Genomic DNA, 16,635 nt, shown 5'->3' on the forward strand with positions numbered 1-16,635 from the left:
GACGGCTTTCACCTTCGAGTCGTCTAGGCATAGTGCGCAGGGCTCCCCAGAGGAGGGGAGGGGGAGATTCATCCCAGCGCCCCCTCCCCCCCCAACTCAGTCAAAATATGGGGCTGACTTTGCGCCCCCCACCCTTTCTTGGATGACTAGGGAGGGGGGGGGCCTAGCCCCCCAACCTAACCGAAGATTTTCCGTTTTGCCATGTGTATATATGCACGCACTCATACACCTAGAAGTACATTTACAGCGCAAACGCAAAGACGCACCACAAAGAAAGAAACGACACACACAAGCACTCATACAAACGCGCGCATGAACAAAGTATGGTTGAACCCCACCCTAAACAAAAATTTTGGCTGCGTTACTGTCCAGCTGTATTGCAGAAGAGTTAAGATCTGGGCCAGTTGGTTCATGATACTTGACGAAAGCCAGCAAAAGAACGGGACACGAGAAAAGGCAGACACACACACCGCTGCATGTGGTTGTTGGGGGTCGCGGCCTTTTGCAGGAAAATTAAAACCTTTTAGTCATATATACTGCCCGAGGCTGTTCATTAAGTGATGAAGGACTGTACAATCTCACTATAACGTATCATCTGTTATTACGAACTTTGTGTAGAATTGTCTTGTCCGTAGTGTCAACCCAGGATAAAAAGTTCCATTTTCAGTTGGATTGTTGAGCCCGAAATATTTCCAGCTGTAAAGACGCTTCTATAATTCATCTCGAAGCGGATGAATATCCAGCCGGAACCTTAATTGTGCATTCCCGGTTGGGAATTCAACTTTATTCAAGCTGGATATTCATAGACTTCGAGCTGAAATAGTGTTATACAGCGGAATTATCGAAGCGAAAATCTTTCCAACCAGAAAGATTTACAGCTGGAAATGGTCAAAAATCCAACTGGAAATGGAACCTTCATCTGGCAATATGCATTTATAATGAATTTCCGGGTATAACGAAGCCATTTCAGAGTCGGATGAGTCTTCGTAATGAGGTTTGGCTGTAAAAGAAAAGAATTGCAAAAGCATGACAAGTGCAGCCAGAGTAGGAGTTGGAGGGTTCAAATCACTCCAGAAAATTCTCAGCTTTTACATGTGTATTTGTATGGGCGCACATGCACTGGCATAAATACACGGTGTTTCTTTTTTAAACAATACACATTTTTAATAAAAATCCTATGACAGTAAGGCTGATCCTGCCGTTTTTGCACACGAACTCCGTCGAGGCGGAAATTTCAAGGGCGATTTCGCCCTTGAAGTTCGACTATGAATATCTCGAACTATACGTGCAACTTCTGCGATTTCTAAAAAATAGGTATGCCCATCAAGTTGCACGCACTACAACTTCGTAATGTAAACACCTGCCCTCTAGTCATTAATTAAAAGGTTAATTAACGAGTTTTTGTTAATTAGTCGTCACAGTGTCATTTTAACCACGGCAAAGTATTTCCGCCTCGACGTGGAGTTCGTGTGCGAAAACGAAAGGAACCTGACTGTCATAGAATTTTTTATAAAATCTGTATTGTCTAAAAGAAATTTCACCATCTCCCACTAAAGGGAACCATGTGGGGATGCGAAGGAGCGCATGGGTTGACTTGAAGTTCCGTTCATCACGGGCCCGATGTTACCGCGTCCTTGCATGTGGAGCACACCATGTAGTTGCTGTTGCTCGTCCCGAACTCTTGTTGGAGCACGCCACGCGCGCTCATCGCGCGTCTGCAGAATCTCGTTCCCCGACACCATCACGTGATTGCTGAGAGAGTGCAAGGGGGAGAGGCCACAGCGTCTTACCCAGCCTTACATATGCCCGAACGCGCGAGCGCGTGCCAGCGCGTTCCGACTGGGATGCAACGCGTTGGTTCATCGCGCGTATGCAGAATCTCGTTCGCCGACGCCATCACATGATTGCTGAGAGAGTAAGGGGGAGAGGCCACAGCGTCTTACCCCGCCCCTTACACAGACCCGAACGCGCTAGCGCGTGCCAGCACACGTGGTTTTGTCTGCGTTACGCCAAGCTAGGACAGCATACGGCAGCCCGGGCCCCTAAAGTGCTCTGTACGTATCATCATCAAGGCAGCCGAAGAACAAGACGAAGAAGAATTCTCCTTGGCGCGAGCGCACGCTCAATATGTTACAGATGGCTAGGTTTTAGAAATCGGACGGTCGCCAATGGAACTATAGGCCTCCCAAGCTCGGCCAGGGGGCGCTGCGGCGCACGCGTTTCGCCGCCTTTCTTGCGAAAACCGGTCGCTCCTGTCCGCACACCAGCCTTTTGACTGCGCTGTCTCCGCACGTTCAGGCACCCTCCACGCGCTGTTCTCTGCTCGCCGTGCACGTGCAGCTTCACGTGTCGCCTGCTCTGAAGGTTTAGAAAGATCCCAGAGATGGAAAAAAAAAACGTTTTAACGGTGGGAATCTTACCAGAGGAGGACGGTTGATCGACCACCTTTTCGGGACCGAGGAGGTCGTCAAGGGCGATGCTGTTTGTGCGAGCGCTACGTGCGTGCAGATGCTGAACGGGCACATTTCTTTGACATGAGTAGGGAGGTGACTGCGCGAGTTCTGTAATTATGTTACCGGTAAAACGCACATTCGTTGCGGCAGTCGTGTGTACTCGGAGCTGTCAGCAACCATCCAGCACGCTTTCGCGTGCGTTTTATATTGATAACTTTTCAATTGCTTGGATGCCAAGTTTGTCGTGCGGCTTTAAATTTATTATGAGCTCAGTGTGAAGAGCATAAATTTGCTTCTGCCCTGTTGAGTCACTGGCTGCATCGCAATGCGCAGTGTTCAGTTTCGTGGGAGTTTCACTTTTGCCGAGGTTTGCATCGAATGATAACAACGTCGGATCGCAAGTTTAATGTCGCCTTGGATTTTTTTAGAGCTCCCTTTGACAGCATAATGATATACGCAAACAAAAAATAAATAAATATTTCATGCCCACTTCGACGATGCATGTTTCTTGCAGAAGCGTGTTTCATTTCGAATAATATAGACGCCTGATCACGCACCGTGTTTGCTTATTCGAATGTCGCTTTGGTTGTTTCGACAGCTCGCTTGGTCAGCATCATACTATACAGGGGCGTAGCCAGGAGGGGGGGGGGGAGTTCAAACCCTCCCCGAAAATTTTCAATTTTGCTTGCGTATATGTACACGCACACATACAAACGCACGCACAAACATACATAAAGTATGGTTGGACCCCCCCCCCCCGAAAAAATTTCTGGCTACGCCCCTGATACTATACAATACCCACTGTGATCGCGCATGTTTATGATTATGCCGAGATTTGTGCCCAATAATAAGCGCATCTGAATTCGCGAAGCCATCGAAAATTTAATTGCCACCGTGGTTCTTTTTTCAGCTCGTTTCCAAAGCGGCATGCAAGGCTTATTACGTGCCGAACGCATGACATTAATACGAGGCACGTCGTGGTGGATTAATTCGGATTAATTTCGGCCACCTGGGTTTCTTTAACGTGTACGTAAATCTAAGTACGCCGGTGTTAGTGCATTTCGCTCCCATCGAAATGCAGCTGCTGTATGCGTGAATCGAACCCATGACCACGATTTTAGCAGCGCAACACTTCAGCCTTCTAAGCAATCACGGCGTGTCGCATGCAAGGCCAATATAAACGCTCAGTGCAACCATACAGCTTAATTCTGTTTACAGGGAGCCGCGACGGGAAATGTACCGCAATCAGCTGAATTAAACACTTAGTACTCACGGTACGTTATTTAAACTGTGGTGTAATAAGCCCAAATGCTCAGCTGCTGTAACATTACAAATGGTTGACTCGGAAAGCCAGCGCGCAATCTCGAAACGTACAGCGGCTGTCTGTTTGTTGTAACTTCGGTTCACAAACGCACTTCCCTTTCAAATGAGCGCGGTCATCGCGTTTCTCCCCGTTAATAGTTCGTAATACTGTGTACGACAAAAACTGCTTCAAGGTGACAAGACCGCGAAAGCATCGCGGCGAACTGCCATAATCCACTCTTGACGCCTCTGCTCCTCGGACTGCTTGCATTGGAAACGGTAGAACTTGACAGGAAGTTTTCGGCTCTTCGACATTTTTAAACTTTTGTGACAGTTCACAATGCAGCAGGACTGCGTGCCTGCTTTCGAGTACGACGAAGGAACGGCACCCATAGCGTGAAAAATGCGAGATAAAATCCCCGGGGAGCACGTTCTCCGCGCGCGCGATGGGAAAACCAAGCAAGAGCGACCCGTCCCAGCTAGCGGAGTTTTCCCCTCTCTCCGCTGGGGCGGCGGACGGCGCTGCGCAAACTTGAGCGTTGGAGGCCTATACGGACAAAGCCCAGCGCAAAAGCTGCTTCGCATCTAAAAAAAAAAAACGTCCTGTACATAGAGGTCGGACACCCTCAAACTAATATACTGGCTGCACCAAGAAAGCATACTGCAAGCAAAATTCAAAGCTTATTTTATTGTGCAAATCCATGTTCGAAGTTAATGAAACGAATATCTGCTCATGGCTTCTTTTGCAGCCTGCTGCCGAAGCTGGCCATGTCGCCGTTGAGGGGCCATTTAATGCACTTGTCCGATTTCAGGTAAGCCGCAACATGAGGAAGAGCCTGCAAGGAAAGATACCGATTCACACACATTGGTCACACGTTCATATCACAGGCCGGCCCACGTCTCTTGCATCAAACCACAGTACCGAAAAGCACTGTGGTTTGATGAACAATCACTCAGTGTACTTTTGAGTGCCTCACAGGAACACCATATAGTTAAAGGCATTCTGGCTTTATCACTGCGTTTCACAAATTCAAGAAAAAGAGCCGATAGCCTAGTTGGTTATTGAACTTGTCCTGTGTGTTTGCTTTTTGTAGCTATGCTTTTTTGCGCTGTTTATCTTCGAGGAAGGCTTTTTTTTTTACACAAAATAAAGTACAGTTGAAACAAAACAGCGAAGAGAGCTTAAAAAACAGACACCTAATAATTTGGTCGCCTGCGTTTTATTTTAATGAGTGCTCTACCGCTGTAAGAAGAAAATATGAAAATACAGAAGAGTGAGATAACTTATTCACTTGCAGCTAGAAATGTCTACTGCGGTGGCAATAACGTCAGACACTCTAAATGAAGAAATCCCGTTCTAAACGTACAACTGCATTTCTGGCCAGCAGCCTTAATTATATACCTGCGATTAATTAGTGTTTCTGTGGCACATATCGGATACGTGTGGTAAGCTACCCACAGACCAAGAAAATGAAGTGGAGACCCCTTTGGCTGGCCCCCACCAGAGGCATATCGAACTTCCATTATTTCACATGGATTTGGCCGCAACATTTTTTTTACATCAGTATCGTTGTTTACAATACTTATATAATTATCATCGTCAGCCTATTTTATGTCCACTGAAGGACAAAGGCATCTACCGCCGGTGATCTCCAATAACCCATCCTGTCCTGCTTGAGCCGATTCTATTTATGCCAGCAGATTTCTTAGTTTTGCCGCCCCACCTAACCCCTGTAGTCACACTTCCCATCTCTGTATCCATTAATCACTCCACCTGCACCAGTGGTTATCAGTCCTTATCACGTGACCTGCACAGTTCAACTAGGATATTGGCTACTCATTTGTTTTCCGACCAACTTCGCTGGATTTAACGACAGTAATTCCACATCACATGATTTTGACATAATCACGCCTAATTATGACTTATCCGCCCCCGTCACAACGGTAGACACGTCCACTCCTACTAAAGAGAAAAACGATTTTTCGTGTACATTAATAAACTACAATTTGACAATTCCGAAAACACCACTAAACGCGAGAAGGCGCTTGGTATATAGCGAGAAAACGCGCGAAAATAAAATGCGAGTAGCGACGCCATCTTCAAATTCCCTCACCAAACGCCCTGACGTCATAAATTTTGATGGCCTGTACTAGGTCCTACGTAGTTCCTAATCGGTAAAAATGAAGTACATTGTCCTCTGAGGGGGCTATAGACTTAAAATACCAAGTTTCATTAAATTTCGTTGCGCCGGTGCCTCCAAAATAAAAAAAATACGCTTTGAAATCCGTGAAGTCGGGCGCGGAAATTTCAGCGCGAAATTTAAAATGATACTTTGACCTTCATTTTCTCCTCTATTAATGCAATAATGGTGGTGAAATTAACGACATTAGAGTTCTCAGAGTACGAGTTGTCAATCTAAACCGACTCATTGTTTCAGTTTAGGGTCCCTTTATAGGGAACATCGGAGCACGTGGCGTCCACTCGGTGCCACCGCCAGCCTGCGGCTGGTACGAGTTTCGCGCAGGCACAGTAATTACTGGCAGCTGTGTTCTGTCGTTCGCATAGGCGTGCGCACAGGGGGGGGCGGCCGCCCTCCCTAATCACCTAAGAGGGGGGCGCAAAATCTGCCCGGTACATTGACCCTTCTAGTCACCTAACAGGGGGGGGGGGGTCGCAAAATCTGCCCCATACATTGACTTGGTAGGGTGGGGGGGCGCTGCGATGAACCTTTGCCTCGGGGAACCCTGCGCACGCCTATGGTCGTCCGTTACTGTCTGCTTCCGCACTCCAAATCGTCGCGAAGCAGGCTACATGCAACGAAAGGTCACCGCGCCCGGCGGTGGTGCTGAGAGGACGACACGTGTAGAGTCACTTTTCCAGTGACTCTAGCCACGTGCTCAGATGTTCCTTTTTAAGAGTACCGCTCTGTACATGTCCATACCAATCGCATCATTCTGGTTAAATTGTCGGCGAGAAAAATGGGCGAGCCGTTACAATGCGCCCAACATAATTGCAGCTTAAGACACACTACGTATACAGCTGTTCATCATTTGCTTGGTTTGCTAGACAGTTCAGCGCATGAGCACAATTCCAGATTCTGCACGTAGTGTTTCAAACAATGCTTCGTACCGCAACACGATCGACGAAGGCCTTGAGGTTGGGGTAATCCTTCAGGCAGTCAGGTGCGAAAAGGAGATGCTGGTCAAGCATCTCGTAGGCGATGAAGTCGACGTAAGTGAGCTGAAAAAGAAAATGAAAACACCCACAACAAAAAAAAAATAACGTTAGCAGCTGAAATCGGTGAAATCATGCAGTACAAAGATAGGCGAGGTCACAGAACTGTTCCTACCTTCGTACTACTACACCAAATGATTGCAGAAACGGATCCCAATTTCACTACTACTAGACATAAATTACTTTATTGAGAGTTTATTTTACTGGAGAAATTTTTCCCACACTCTGCAAGACCAGCCCATAATTTTTTTCGTTCGACAGGAAGCGCCAGTTCTTGATGTCTTAAATTTAGACACGAACGATTATGCCAGCTACAATTAGGATTTATCAACACAATGTGTTTTTAAACAGGGTTGCCTACTCTATGTTCTTCGCCAGCCTGGTCACACCAGTGGCGTATCCAGGGGGTGGCACACCAAGCCCGACACAGCAAGTTATGTTACAGACACTGAATATACTAAAGGTTCCCAGACTTCAGTTTAACCACAAAAAGAGCATTTCTTGTATGTTTAACATCACTGTGATAAGGATATGTTAAAGGGGTACTGACACAAAAATTTTGGCCTCGCGTTTTTTTGCTGCAATGTGTTGCTCGAGGCCTGTTAGTCATAACACGGCACATCGTTTGCTGCAGCGCGCGACAGATAATTAATTACAGGCTCCTCATTACCGACCAGTGTCAGTTTCGGTTTCAAAAACGACAAGCCTCCGGGTGCAACTATCACCACCTAGCGGCAACAGCGCTCGATCACGTCAGCACACAGAAGTGTGACGCACTTCCGTGCTGTTCGCGTCGTCTCCTCGCATTCGCACGCTTGCCGCACGTGCTAGGCGATGTCGTCGCCTTCATCGTCCTCGTTATCGTCGTCCTCCTCATCGTCGTCTGTTGGCGATGATTTCCTTGAGACACCAACAGCGCAGCGGCGAGCGCGTCAAAACAGAAATGGCGGCTACGACGTCATCATAACTTGTTGTACCGGCTACAACGGTTACGTAGGGGAAGTAGGGGGGTCACCTCGGGTCACCTCCGAGGGTGTCAATGAAATAGGTGAGGCCTATAATGCTGGATCGCGCATGCGAACTTCAAAATGCATATAAAATACCTTCCAAGCTTTATTCGCTGTCGATATTTTGCAGATGGTACACGCATGTACACGGAAATCGATCCAGCAGGCTATCTCGGCCGCGAAATTTTGTGTCAGTACCCCTTTAAAAGTATATGACAGCAAGCTGGGAATACTGAGTACAGTTAAATGGAATAGAATTTTTTTATTCGAGAAATACAATGTGCCCCACTTACGTTGTCCCCAGCAAAGAACTTGTGGTTTCCCAAATAGTCAGAGAAAGCCTTGAGGGACGCCGGCAGGTCCTTGAGGTAGTCACCCTTCAGCTTTTCCTGTGAGAACGTTTGAGATCAAAAGTTAGTTTTACAGACAATCCTGTTAATAGTAATTTCATTTATCTTTCATGACATTTGCCAAAGGCCTTCGAAACATCACGATACCTTGACAAAGATCGTACGACCACCCGTAAAACGAAACACAAAAATACCTTGTCCCAGAAGATTTGTATTCGAGATTGCAGAAGCCAGAACATTGTGTCAGATATGAAGTGTGGTATGAGCGACACTTCATCACAGAGGTTCGTATTCAGGTGCGACGTCAGAAGACGGTTGCAATGATTACTTCTTTTCTTTAATTTCAAGGATAAAAATGACTTTTCCGTGGTTTTTTAGTATGCGATTTGCCGAAGGTTCATATTTATGACATTGAGCGTTAAAGTTACAAACGTTAAGAGGCTCATCGGTATATATGCAAACAAGACCTGCCCGGTTTATGCAGTCCCATCTTGCAAATTTTGCCTTCCTGTAGGTATCACTTGAACCTTAAAACCATACGAATTGACCAGCATCAGACGAACATTCTCTAACAACAGTTAACTCATAAAATCTGAAAATTAAAATTATAAGGGTTGCGCGTGCCCGCGATATTATCGAGACACGCCATAGTTGAAATACCAAATCAATCAGATTCAAGCAAAAGGGGCTTGACCCCTCCCCCTCCCCCCTCATCCACCGCATAGCCACATACAACATCATGCATATCTGAGCATACTGGTGTTCTTGAGTTTCGCCCCATAGCAACGCATTTGTCATAGCTGGGAATCGAAACCGCACCCTCGGACCCACCTGCGCAACGCCTCTGAGCCACCACGGCAGACGGCTAATGAAATCACCTCAAATCATCGAAACGAGAGTGTCACACTCACAAAGTCAGGGCTGTAGCAGAGACGACCCCAGTTGACACGGAAGTCCGCCAGCTGCTGCTCGACGACATCGACCCGCTGCTTCTCGGTTTCAGTCTTGCCCACTGCACAACAAATTGGCACTGAAACTCCTCAGACGAGACGCGTTCTCAACACCAGCAATAATCTATACAGCCATGCGACATGCACCTGAATTATTACGGGAAAACTTGTTTCGGCAAGTTCGTGACATATATGTGAAAGAAAATATTTGCCCTCATGCAGTGAGGGCAAATATTGAGTGAGGGCAGTGAGGGCAGTGAGTGCAGTGAGGGCAAAAAACACCTGTATGTGTACAGACGGGTCCACTGTTAAAGGGAACACTTGTCTGCTGGGCACATCCAGATTTCACTCTCTCACAAAAGCATAGCGACAGACTTGCATAAGACTACTGGTTGTTGACAGCCCTGACTCATTTCAACAGAATCGTGCATTGCGCGATCAATGTTTCTGCGTCCATTTGCAGTTAGGGGGCCAGCAATATGAAAGGTGCTCATTACAGTGTTCCAGTGGCGTAGCCGGAAGGGGGTTGGGGGCGCACACCGGGCGCGTGACCCCCCCCCCCCCCCGAAATATTTTTTGCCATGGCATACCTCAAAATGACACTCGATCACATTTGCCTGCCCGACCCCCACTTCAGATCAAGGAGGTCCCCCATCCCCCCCCCCCCAAAAAAAAAAAAATTTTCCCTTTAACAGTGGACCGCAGTGTACAACAGCTCGGCCATATTCGGCCTGTCCAGTCTTTTCTTTCTTTGTGTTAAATTGTGTGCGCCAATTTTTTTTTTTTTTTTTTTTTGTAATGCACCTTCACCAACCCTCCCACTCTTACATGCTGACAACTTTGTGTTAAGCGCAATTTCCAGACAAAAGTACACCACATTTTGTGGAAGTAGACGATGAAAGAAGTGCGTGGTTGAGATCCGATCCGTCAGGTGCAGCAACGAGCCCGATTTAGATGGGTTTCTGACATGTAATTGCTGTTTATACTAATTTCTAATTATATGACTGCAATTTTAATTTATGACATACCTTAATGTCCGCCCTATCACACAACCCTTAGCTTAACCCATTGGATCCGGTTTATATATTTTAATTTATCAGGGTTTTCGGACAACTCGCACCGGCGCTTGACAGAGTGGTCTGGAAGATTGTAAAGAGTGCCACTTGGTAATCGCGTCACTAAAACGTGCAATAAAACAAGCGCTTCAGCTAGTCTTACTCAAATCATGCTTCCTGGCAAGGTAACGCAGGATAGCCATGCTTTGGGTGAGCTTGACGTCACCGTCGATGTAGTAGGGCAGCTGCAATTGAAGATGGGACAGAGTGGAGCACACTGAGAAAAGATACCACTTTTAGAATCAACTTTCCAAGATGCCAATTACCAACAGGACTTGAAAAGCTTCTAGCTTCTATGCACAAGTGTTTGTTTCTAATACAGGAATCAAAAGCTGCGCTCTGTGCGCTGTTACGGGTACTACATGCGTGCTGGTTACGGGTGCTGCATGTACAATCTGCCATAAAATTTTTATGTGGGACAAGTATCATGACTAATTTGAATTTTCGCTATGATCGATAATTCACATTACCAGATAATTTCAGTCTCTACAGGATATATGTTACAATTAAGGTAGGTACATGCACATTATGTATAACTCCTTTCAACACCCCTGTAAACATTTCCAAGAAGATGTTTTTCTGTTGGGCAACATGTTTATGCATTAAGCAGTGATTTGTCTTACATGACGTGCTCTGAATCTGATATCTGGTTCTGGTGAAGCATTGACAAAATTTGCATTCTCCGTTTTTTTTTTTTTTTTTTGCTTCGCACGAGCTAGCAAATGCGTCTCCTCCGTCTTGAAATTCCTTCAACGAAGTCACATCCAACACGAAAATAGCTTCGCTAAGTCAGAAAATGTGTTATAAGCGTATATTCGCAATACTATGAAATGCCAAGACTATTACTCAATAAGTTCCTTGTAACCGATAATTCGTTACATCCATATTCGTTATATCCAAGTTCGATCATTTAAAAAGTACACCGCCATCTTTGCACTTCACATCTATTAATGCAGCCACCATAAACGACATTAAATCATCAACCTGTAGGTTAGCAGTGCAACATCACATATCACAATCTACCCGCAGTGTGTTTTCTTTTCGAAAGCGGAAATGGCGCCAAGCAAGAGGTCATCGTACATTGGGGAAATCAAGCCCGAGCTTGGGCTTCTCACTGAGCCAGTAGCTTTTGTCGAAGTCTGGCGGTGGTCCGCACGAGTAGTGCTTCTCCTCTACCTTGGCGTCCACATGCGCAAGCAGCAATCGGATGGGCTGTGCCAACTGGGAAGACAAAAGCACAAATGTTCACACGTGTTCAAGCGTCAACAATGAGAGAGACGCACGGCACTCATGGACAACCTGAGAGCCGAGCCAAAGCTGCACTGCAGGCAGACGACGGGACGTGCGCCTTCCTTTGTCCCTGTCTTTTCAGCGCTATGGCCTCTTTGTATGTGCCGAACCAACACAAAAGTCAATAGGAAGGAAAGACAGCAATTAACCCTAGCGCGGTTGCACTGCATATGTAAATTATCCATTGGAAGTTTACTCTTGTCTTCACCCTGACAACACAAAATTAAACCAACACCATTTTCTAGCACAATTTCTTTTAATCAGGCAGCAGTAAATGCCGTACCGAGGCGAAAATAGCGCGTAGAGACTTTGCGCGCTGTTTTCGCCTCGGTATGAACAACCAACTAGCTCGAAACGTGTTATTCCAGTAAATGCCGTATTTGCTTGCATAATGGCCGCACTCGCGTAATGATCGTACCGCCGAATTTTGCGCTGAAATTGCTTTTTGTTTTCTCTGTTATCCCGCGTAATCAACGCGCCCACGCATTATGTTCGCTGTTTGACAAGACGGCCCCCACAACATCGTGCTTTAAAACTGATCGCACTTTGTGTCGCGAGCACAGACATCCATTTTTTTTCCTAACTTCGAGACAGGCCCGTATTTTTTTCTTGGGGGGAGGGGGGAACACTTGTTGAAGGCCTTCACTATTCGAGAAAAGCACCTATTTTCATAATTTACGGTACAACACCCCACCAATATTTCGAGGGGGTGGGGGGGAGGGGAGCCACCCCCCTGGCTACGGGCGTGCCTCGATATGAGCCCTTCACCCGATTGCTCGGTGTGCATATTATACGGTTTCGTGGACGAATATGAATGGCGTCTGCCACCTGGAAGTTATTTTATTTCGAGCTAGGTCAAACGACTTACAGGCTCATCGGAATGTTCAGCACCCTGCGACATCGAATGCGACGGTGTTGGGAACTGTAAGGCGCGAAACGTAGCGAAACTGAGCTTTCGAATCTTGTCAAGATGGCGGCACACAATGGCGGGAAAGACAAGTGCGTGATTGTGATCTCCTTTCATCGTCATCACGTATCACGTGCATCACGTACTTTATCCGCTACACAGTTTTAGCACAGCGTATGTTAGGCATTAGAGATGCAGAAATAGGCGGTTTTCAATTCTTTAAAGACATTTTTGCGATCCCCCGCGTATGCGCCTGGCTTTCTGTCCAGCGCCGTGCATGCATTTATTGCAAAGGAAGGGCTTGTTCAGCCTGATTTTTTTTTTGTTTGTTTTGGTCACTGTAGCGATCGTAAGAATTTCGACCTCTCTGGAATTATCGGTACTTCCGAAATGCTCATCCGAAAGTTTGGGCCCGCATAATAATGATCATGTATACCCTCAATACTGATCAGGGGCGTAGCCAGAAATTTTTTTCGGGGGGGGGGGGGGTTCAACCATACTTTATGTATGTTCGTGCATGCGTTTGTATGTGTGCCTGTATATATACGCAAGAAAAACTGAAAAATTTCGGGGGGGGGGGGGTTGAACCCCCCCCCTTGGCTGCGCCCCTGCTCAATATGCCTGGGTCGTTTTTTTTTAGCGAAGAATTGCGATCATTGAGAGACAAAAAAAAAATAGATACGCCATTGCATTATTCCGTTGTCATCAATGTAAAATAACACCATCACTATACAGACGTGACTTTTGCGCATGCATATGGCTAATATGCATGTGCAAAAATTTGTAGGGAGGGAGAGAATGAACAGGAAGCAACGCTTTCTATAGCCAAACATGCTGTAAAGAAAGTTGTAATAGCTTGCTTTACATTTCTAAAGCCTTTACAACAAAATTCTGAAAACGCATAAAAATTCTTAGCTTATCTTTATTGTCAAGGCATTTTTTAGCAAACCTTTTGCGTAAAATTATCACGTCTAACTGACAGCCGGTAGACTTAACGGCTTGTGTTTCATAATATGCACAGGGCGTACTACATTATGTAGTACAAATTAAAGTAGCTTTTTTCTCTCTTTCAGTGGTGCAACAAGTCCGCTAATGGGACCGAGTTTTTTTTTTTTTTTTTTTTTTTTTGTCGCGATAAAGAAGTAATTTATTTTACCGCAGAGCTCTGAACTGCGACCCGTTGCTAACGGCAGCAAGCTGGAATTGATACGGGCGTCAACTTTAGGCGCAAAGAATGCCGGAGGCAGAGCCTGCATCCTAGAGATACAAATATGAGCGCCACATTTCTAGGTTTTTAAAATGGTGATAAAAAGCGGCCGGCTTATGGGGCGTGCCGCGCCGGCCGGCTTTCGTAATTGGGGTGTCCGGAAAGCGGAATGCTACGCGACCGACCCCGCCCCAAAAAAGTTCGTGGCCAGTTTTTGTCACTGCCATGAATTCATGCTTCTTTTTTCTAGTACGCGCGCACGACGCCCTACGTGCTGCGTTCGCTCGCGAGTAATATGAAACAGTAGGGACATTAATATCATTGTAAGTAGCGCAACGCAACAACACAACATAAGCTTTTCGCTATTCTGTATGCTATAAAGTTTATAAACTCGGCAGCAGACGCGAGAAAATGGGTACTTTTCAGCGACTCACAGGCCGCATTAAGATCACTCTCGAGTACAAACACGACAGTAATTAGTGATAGCATGACATACGAAACGCTGAAAGAGCCCACCAAAGCAAGCAAGGCACAACATGAAATCAAATTCCAATGGATACCTGGCCATTGCAACATTCCTGGAAACACAGCTGCCGATGAAGCGGCACGACAAGCACATCGTAAAGATGTTACTATTCCTTTACCAATTTCGAAAAATGAATTGCGTGGTCTTATAAAGGCTACAACTTTCAGAATGAGCAAAACTGCTTGGTTTGACCAAAGTACAAAGAGCTGTGATTTATATCACATCGATCCATTCATTGAATTCAAAATTACGATAGCATTAGATAGAAGTATGGAAACTCTTATTCACCGATTGAGGCTAGGCACCGCATACACAAAACATTTTTTGCACAGAATTGGTAGAGCTGAAACTCCCGAATGCGAATGTGGATTTATAGATGAAGACGTATGTCACCTTCTCATAGACTGTCCACATCATGACACGCCGCGACGCCGTCTTAAATCGGAACTGTTGGCATTAGACCGCAGACCGTTTAGCTTGAGGAAACTTCTGGGCCCGTGGCCAACTAGAGTTTTACAGACGCAAGCTTTAAAAGCGTTAACACGTTTCTTACAAGACAGCGGCATTGCTGACAAGTACTAAGAAATACCGAACTTTCATTTCTATAACACATATGTCGTACTTATTATGCGCAGTCTCATATGACACCGATCATATGTGTGTGCTGAAGTGAATAACGTATCGACTGTTATATGTACACACGAGCGAATACATCGTCTTAAAGACCAGACGTGTGCTCTGCTGTTTTGTGCTGGTCGGACCAAATATTAACGACGGACATTATCAGAGACTTCATTCGCTGTCTCTGGAACATTTCTTTATCATTTTGTTGTGATATGTGCCTATAAGTGTGTTTTTGCATATGAGTGCCCGAGTGTTCTATTTTACATGAACTGCCTTGTATGTTTTACTTTAAGATATGTGTTCAAGTTTCACTCAAGGGCTAAGGAGTAGCCGGCGCCATAATTGTGCGCCAACATCTCCTTATATATCATACCAAAAAAAAAAAAAAGGAAAAGAACAAGTGCTCAGGCGCCTGTGTTCGTCTTTTCCTTTCTGTCATGCTGTTTCTTTGCGCTAGTTGCGATGATATAGTAATTTCCAAACACCAAATTCCGATAGTATTAGGGGGGTGCTAGGAGGGGGGGGGTGTTTATAAATCCCTGTGAAACAGCTATAGGCTTACAGCGCGAAACTGTACAGGCAGGGATAAAGCAAGATTTCGTCTGAACTTTCAGGAATTTATGAAATGACAGTCCAGAAGAAAGTAAGGTTCAAGCATTTTTAACGTTCTAAGCAAAGTGCGAAACAACTCCTCGGTGACAGCAACGATGTTACCCGAAAACTTAAGGACGTCGATAAGAAACTGCACTAGAAAGCAGACTTGAATAAAAGAAGGGAGCGTGCCTCCATCCGGCGTGTAGACCCGGCCAACGTTACTCTAGTAACGTTGGACCCGGCCGGATACGCGTTTGCAAGAAAAAAAAAAAATACACCGCAAGGAATCCAGAAAATAGAAAAGTAAGGATAGTAAACGATGTACTAGTAGTACAGTTAAAGCTTACAAAATGTGCGAACAGTTCAACTTACCCCGCGAATGTTCCAGTAGCCGAGAACAGGAGCCATGGTTCGTAGTACACTCGAAGAAACACCACGCACGGAAAAGTGCCACGACCACTTACGAGGCGGGCCAAGAAGCGAATGCCGCGGGTGCAGTGGACGAGGAGGAGGGCTGCCGAAGCGTTGAGTTTAGTAAAACATTAGTTGCGAAACTCGGCTTCAACACGCAAGACGTTGTAGACACAACATGCCAACGTTGGCTGACTTTTTTGCCCTCTGTAAGCAATAAAGGTAACCACTTCATCGCAAGATCTGCTTGAAACCGTAAGTCGAGTTTGTGTATTGATTCATAGATGTCGCGAAAGTCGGTGTGCACTTTGTACGTGCGACAATTTTGCGTAAATAATTGAGATACAATGCGCATGGAGTTTCCGCCTGAAACGTAAGAGGTCTGTGAAAGGAGGGTCATTGCATGGTGGCCTCGAGTGGAAATGGGTCTTGTGGACACGATTACTTGTCGAAAGAGCTACTCAACAAAAAGAAGTTTCCGCCGCCTAATAGCAGTTCTCGGACGATGGGCAATGGCGGAAAAGGCGGCTGAATCGGTGCGGCGGCTCCTTCGGATTCGTGCGCTGCTTTAAAGGTGCATTAAAGAGAAAAACGATTTTCTCGTATTTTACTCTTTCGCAATACCAAAATGACCACGCTTTTCCGCGAGAAGACGCTTGGTAGG

At 45.9% G+C, this 16,635-nt stretch overlaps 1 protein-coding gene across 1 annotated transcript; it reads right to left on the bottom strand.

The window, feature by feature from the left end:
- Positions 1-4,419: 4,419 nt before the first annotated feature.
- On the bottom strand, positions 4,420-16,053 carry LOC119371843 (glutathione S-transferase Mu 1). The gene is made up of 7 exons (XM_037642304.2): positions 15,933-16,053; positions 11,493-11,633; positions 10,516-10,597; positions 9,259-9,359; positions 8,291-8,386; positions 6,886-6,996; positions 4,420-4,591 (listed from the first exon to the last, which is right to left on the bottom strand). The coding sequence occupies exons 1-7, from the start codon at positions 15,966-15,968 to the stop codon at positions 4,487-4,489; spliced, it is 672 nt and encodes a 223-aa protein (XP_037498232.1). The 5' UTR covers positions 15,969-16,053; the 3' UTR covers positions 4,420-4,486.
- Positions 16,054-16,635: the final 582 nt, after the last annotated feature.

The sequence above is a fragment of the Rhipicephalus sanguineus genome, chromosome 10 (assembly GCF_013339695.2).
Source record: "Rhipicephalus sanguineus isolate Rsan-2018 chromosome 10, BIME_Rsan_1.4, whole genome shotgun sequence".
In the NCBI taxonomy this organism is placed as follows: domain Eukaryota; kingdom Metazoa; phylum Arthropoda; class Arachnida; order Ixodida; family Ixodidae; genus Rhipicephalus; species Rhipicephalus sanguineus.

Excerpts from the sequence above, each read along its gene's own strand:
- LOC119371843 (XM_037642304.2), bottom strand. The coding sequence starts at position 15,968 with ATGGCTCCTGTTCTCGGCTACTGGAACATTCGCGGG. Across the intron at positions 11,634-15,932 it reads GCTACTGGAACATTCGCGGG|TTGGCACAGCCCATCCGATT; the intron begins GTAAGTTGAACT and ends TTGTCTTCCCAG. Across the intron at positions 4,592-6,885 it reads CCTTCGTCGATCGTGTTGCG|GCTCTTCCTCATGTTGCGGC; the intron begins GTACGAAGCATT and ends CTTTCCTTGCAG.